At 40.4% G+C, this 4,705-nt stretch overlaps 1 protein-coding gene across 1 annotated transcript; it reads left to right on the top strand.

Annotated features, from left to right (window-relative positions):
• Nucleotides 1-1,939: 1,939 nt before the first annotated feature.
• LOC120903258 (protein MEMO1) lies at nt 1,940-4,443 on the top strand. Its single transcript, XM_040312560.1, has 5 exons — nt 1,940-2,363; nt 2,515-2,734; nt 2,830-2,980; nt 3,054-3,278; nt 3,353-4,443. The coding sequence occupies exons 2-5, from the start codon at nt 2,680-2,682 to the stop codon at nt 3,807-3,809; spliced, it is 888 nt and encodes a 295-aa protein (XP_040168494.1). The 5' UTR covers nt 1,940-2,363; nt 2,515-2,679; the 3' UTR covers nt 3,810-4,443.
• The last annotated feature ends 262 nt before the right edge of the window (nt 4,444-4,705 follow it).

Raw genomic sequence — 4,705 nt, 5'->3', positions numbered from 1 at the left:
GCGACTCGATCACTGAATGTAAACGCTTCCGGGCAGGGCGTTTGACACAGCGCAGGCGGTGCTCTCTGTATGGCTAAACACCAACAACAAACAGTTATAGCTTCACACAGCGTTTGCGTCTCATTAGCAGCAATATTGTGTCGATACAAATTGATTGACTATCCATAAACGTATTTTTCAAAATTTATTCTATTAAATGGCTTCAGTATGAACCATTCAGCAAACCAAACATCAACAATGGTAAACAAATGTTGATGCCTTTAGTCCTAATATCATTGCCTAAAAATATAGAAAATTTGTAATTTATTGTGCAAAATAGTAACATCCACCAAAAACCTGGAATTGGCCCATCTTGTTTGATTATCTTTTAGAAAACCATGTAATCGAACATAACAAACTGCTCGTCGAACATATCACACAGTGTCCAGCTTTCTGACAGAAAGAATATAGGAAAGCAGGGCAAAATGGGCATGTGGGGTAAACTGGGTACCTTCTATTTAAGCATTATTTCACTATAAAAATACTTTCCAATGCTCAAAATGAATTCATTAGGCTGGAAATAGACGAACCGAGATCATCGCGGTACCGCGAAAATCGCGTATGACTTGAGCTGTCAATTATGTTATAAAATCTGACAGATAGCCGAGATAATCGCGGTTCATGTATGGAACCATCCGAGGTCTGGTGACGATTAAATGTGCCAAGAAGAAATATTTTTCTATCAATTTGCGAATTAAATTATTTATTTCACATAGTTTGTGCAAAATAAAATACAAAACTCATTTCTCGACACGAGTTTTCACACAAATCCGCCAGAAAAAGTAAAAATAATCGGTTCGCGCTACCGTGAAAATCTCAGCAATACCGAAGTTGGGTATCTCTGCGAAACAGCAGGCGCGATCGGAGGCGCGGAAGATTTGACAGCCCAACTGTTCTACAACTGTTATAAACAAGGCGCGAATTTCGCGATACCGCGACGATCTCGGTTCGTCTATTTCCAGCCTTAGAGTGTTCTATGAACATCGTGTAACGCCAGGACTCCACAGAGCATAACACGGAGCGCAACATAACAACTGACAGCTGCCAAACGCTTCAGAAAACGCTTCTTTGATGGTAACATGTTTTGAATATCCTACTACGATGACCGACAGTTAATGAAACGCTTTACCTGCTTTCCCAAGCGTTTTCTGAAGCGTTTGGCAGCTGTCAGTTGTTATGATGCGCTCCGTGTTATGCTCTGTGGAGTCCTGGCGTAAGTTTCATAACCCTAACATAACAAATAACCAAGAAAATGCAAAATAAGGTTTAGTAGCATATTGATGTAACGGGGAGCTACACTTAGGGCAAAATGGGCAGATGCTTTTGACATATGGCGCTTGGTGAGGCTATGGTGTTGTATTTGTCGTCTCAATAATGATAACAAGCACAGCTTTAAAAGATTTGATTTTGTAGATCAAAAAGTGTAAAAACTGTTTTAATTGTGATAACATATTTTTGGAAGAATTTTAAGGACTTTCCTGAACAGAAAAACAAAAGAACAAACAAAAGGACGAGAATACATTTCACGAAACGTGCGTAAAAGCATAGAACATTACCTAAGGCGCAGTTGTTGTGGCCCATATTGTCGCAAAGTTTTGACGTTTCACGTTTTGTTTACATATGCCCATTTTGCCCCAGGTCTATGCCCATTTTGTCCTGCGTGTCAAAATAGCTTTTCGTAAAACATCAACTTTTATTTTATACTGTTTTCATGATTTTAAGTTATTTTCATTCTATACGGCAATTTTAATCCATAGATAAATGGTGGAGGCATGCAACGATATAATAATAATTGTGTTTAGTTCAATATTCAAAGGAAAATTTAGTAAACTGCTTAACATGCCCATTTTGCCCCGCTTTCCTTTACGGGATCACCTGTTTCACGCACACTGCTACAAACCATTGACAGCCCGTAGACCAAAAACAAACAATTTCTGCGTAAAATAATCACAGTTTTATGCTTTTTGCTGCTGTTTCTGTTTGCAATAATCCAAGTTTTTACAAATATTTCGGAATGTATAGAAAAATCTACTGCTAGCAGCTAGCAACACTTGCGCGCACAGTGCTGATTCGAAAACGGTACCAGCTCACACTGAATTTTGACTGCTCCTTCCCTGCCGCAGCCCTTCCGTCCTCTATCCCTTGAGTCTTGCTTTGTTCGACAAAGCAGGGTGAAAGATCATCGACAAATCGTCAAAAGTTTTACGGAAAAAATACTCCAAGCGCCCAAGTATACGTGTGAAAAAGCGTGGAAAGCTTAAAATATCAACCTCAGATTGCTGCATTCGGTGATAAATTAGGTAGTTCCAACGTGCTTAACTCAGGTAAAACCAAACATTCGCCTATTAGGGAAGGAATGTTGAACTCCTCCCATGGCAGTGTCAAAATAGGTTAATTTTTAATGCATTGCCAAAAATTTGTTTTTTAGACCATAATTATAAGTTTTTGTTTTTCTCTAACATTCATTTTGTACAGTGTTGGAAGACAATCGTAATCCACAGCCAACCAAAGCCAGTGTGCGTGTGTGCCATTTGAAAAGTCACTTTCACTTTGTTTGACCGAGAAAGTGTGCTCCGGAACGTTTGTACGGGGTGTGACACAACGAAAAGCAGCAGCTTCTTTAAAAAACCCTCCTTCAAAATGCCAAATTCGAATCGTTTGGCCACGCATGCTGGTAGCTGGTACACGGATTCAGGTGGGATATTCTTAACCTTTCTACATTTCGCTTGCTTCGCAGCGCAAAAGTATTGATTTTGTTCCGTCTACATTAACGCCATTTCTATTCGGCAGGAGCTGAATTGAACCGTCAGCTGAATGGCTGGTTGAACGATGCAGATCTCACCTTTGGTCCCGCTCGTGCCATTATCGCTCCGCACGCCGGATATCGCTATTGCGGTGCCTGCGGTGCTTGGGCTTATCGGCAAATTAGTCCCGCCGTGGTGTAAGTTGGCACCGTTTGCATCATTCTCATTGCAGTGGAAATGGCTGATGTATCATTTTTCTTCTTTCGCCAGAAAACGTGTGTTCATTTTGGGCCCTTCGCATCATGTGCGTCTGTCCCGTTGCGCCCTATCGGCTGTTCAGTACTGCAATACGCCCTTGTATAACCTGAAAGTGGATCAGCAAATCAACCAACAGCTGGAAAGTACCGGCCATTTCAAGTGGATGGACCAAAAGACGGACGAAGACGAGCATAGCATCGAAATGCATCTTCCCTACGTGGCTAAGGTGATGGAAGAGTAAGTTCATATGCACCTGAAACGCCTATTCGCTTTGGATGACCTATAACCCCGCTTTTTGTCCCGCATTTTAGCTATAAAGATCAGTTTACCATCGTACCGGTGATGGTTGGCTCCATTACCAATGAATGGGAAGAGACCTATGGGAAAATCTTCGCACCGTACCTTGCCGACCCTCAAAATTTGTTCGTAATTTCGTCCGATTTTTGCCACTGGGGCCAACGGTTTCGCTACACATACTACGAGGAAGGGTCCGGTCCGATCTACAAATGGATCGAAACGCTGGACAAGATGGGCATGGATTTGATAGAAACACTGAAAGCGGACAGCTTCAGTGAGTACCTACGAAAGTACAACAACACCATTTGCGGGCGTCATCCGATCGGCGTACTGATGCAAGCCGTCGAAGAACTGAAACGCCGTGGTCATCGGATGAGCTTCAAATTCCTCAAGTACGACCAAAGCAATCAGTGCTGTGATAAGAAAGACTCCAGCGTGAGCTATGCCTCCGGTTCACTGATATTTGAGTGAGCTTCTTCATATTATTCTAATATGACTTCTAACGCGCTCAGCGTCGGATGCGAATGTGCTCATCGTCTTGCGTGTGTGTGTGAGTGTACTTCTTATTTGCCTCACGTCCAGGGTAGTGCAATTTTTAGTTCTCCTTCTGGTCGGTCACAAAAGCACGTTCCATTCGTATCATTTGTGTCTAAGTGTGTATGCGTGTTTCTTTTTCTTCATTTCTTTCCCCATCAAAATAAGTAGCACCGCCGCATAATATAATTTGTGTCTCATTTAAATGCTGAAAATACTAAGCAATACGGCCTTTTCGGACCGTTACTCCTGATTAAAAAAAGCTAAAGATAAGCTCAACGACATTGTTGATGAAAAATAGAACAAATTAGCATTCTGGAATGTAACGTGCAAGAATATTTTAACTAAAGCTAAGCATAATTTACGCTTATGCTGCGCCCTTTTTCTCTCATATCGGATTCTCATTTGGACATTGGATTTAAACATCATATCTTATCAAATCGTTTCAAATGCATATTATAAAGGTTAAGCATGAAAGGAATAGTTTAAGTTTGAATAAATAAAAAGTTTTTTTACATCGTTTATATCATTCAACTGCTCTGGTATTGTGTAATAAACATGTGTCTAATAACTAACGTGGATGTAGTTTCGTTAGAGTTTAATTTCAGATTTCTTCTCGTATTGAAATGGTAAAATTGTTTATCTCTCTGATTTGTGAAACTCTTATTGGTTAATCGAAACACTCAACACCTGAAACAAAATTTAAACATGCACTGTTTGTACATTTAAACGCAAAATGTTATAGAAACTTCACATTTTTTTTAACTCTTGACTTATCTATTTGGCTTTTCCATGGAACTTTGCGAACATAGTTCTAGCATTTGGCTCTTTCC

This window comes from Anopheles arabiensis, chromosome 3, assembly GCF_016920715.1.
Source record: "Anopheles arabiensis isolate DONGOLA chromosome 3, AaraD3, whole genome shotgun sequence".
Taxonomy (NCBI): Eukaryota; Metazoa; Arthropoda; class Insecta; order Diptera; family Culicidae; genus Anopheles; species Anopheles arabiensis.
This window is presented reverse-complemented; position numbering and strand designations above follow the sequence as displayed.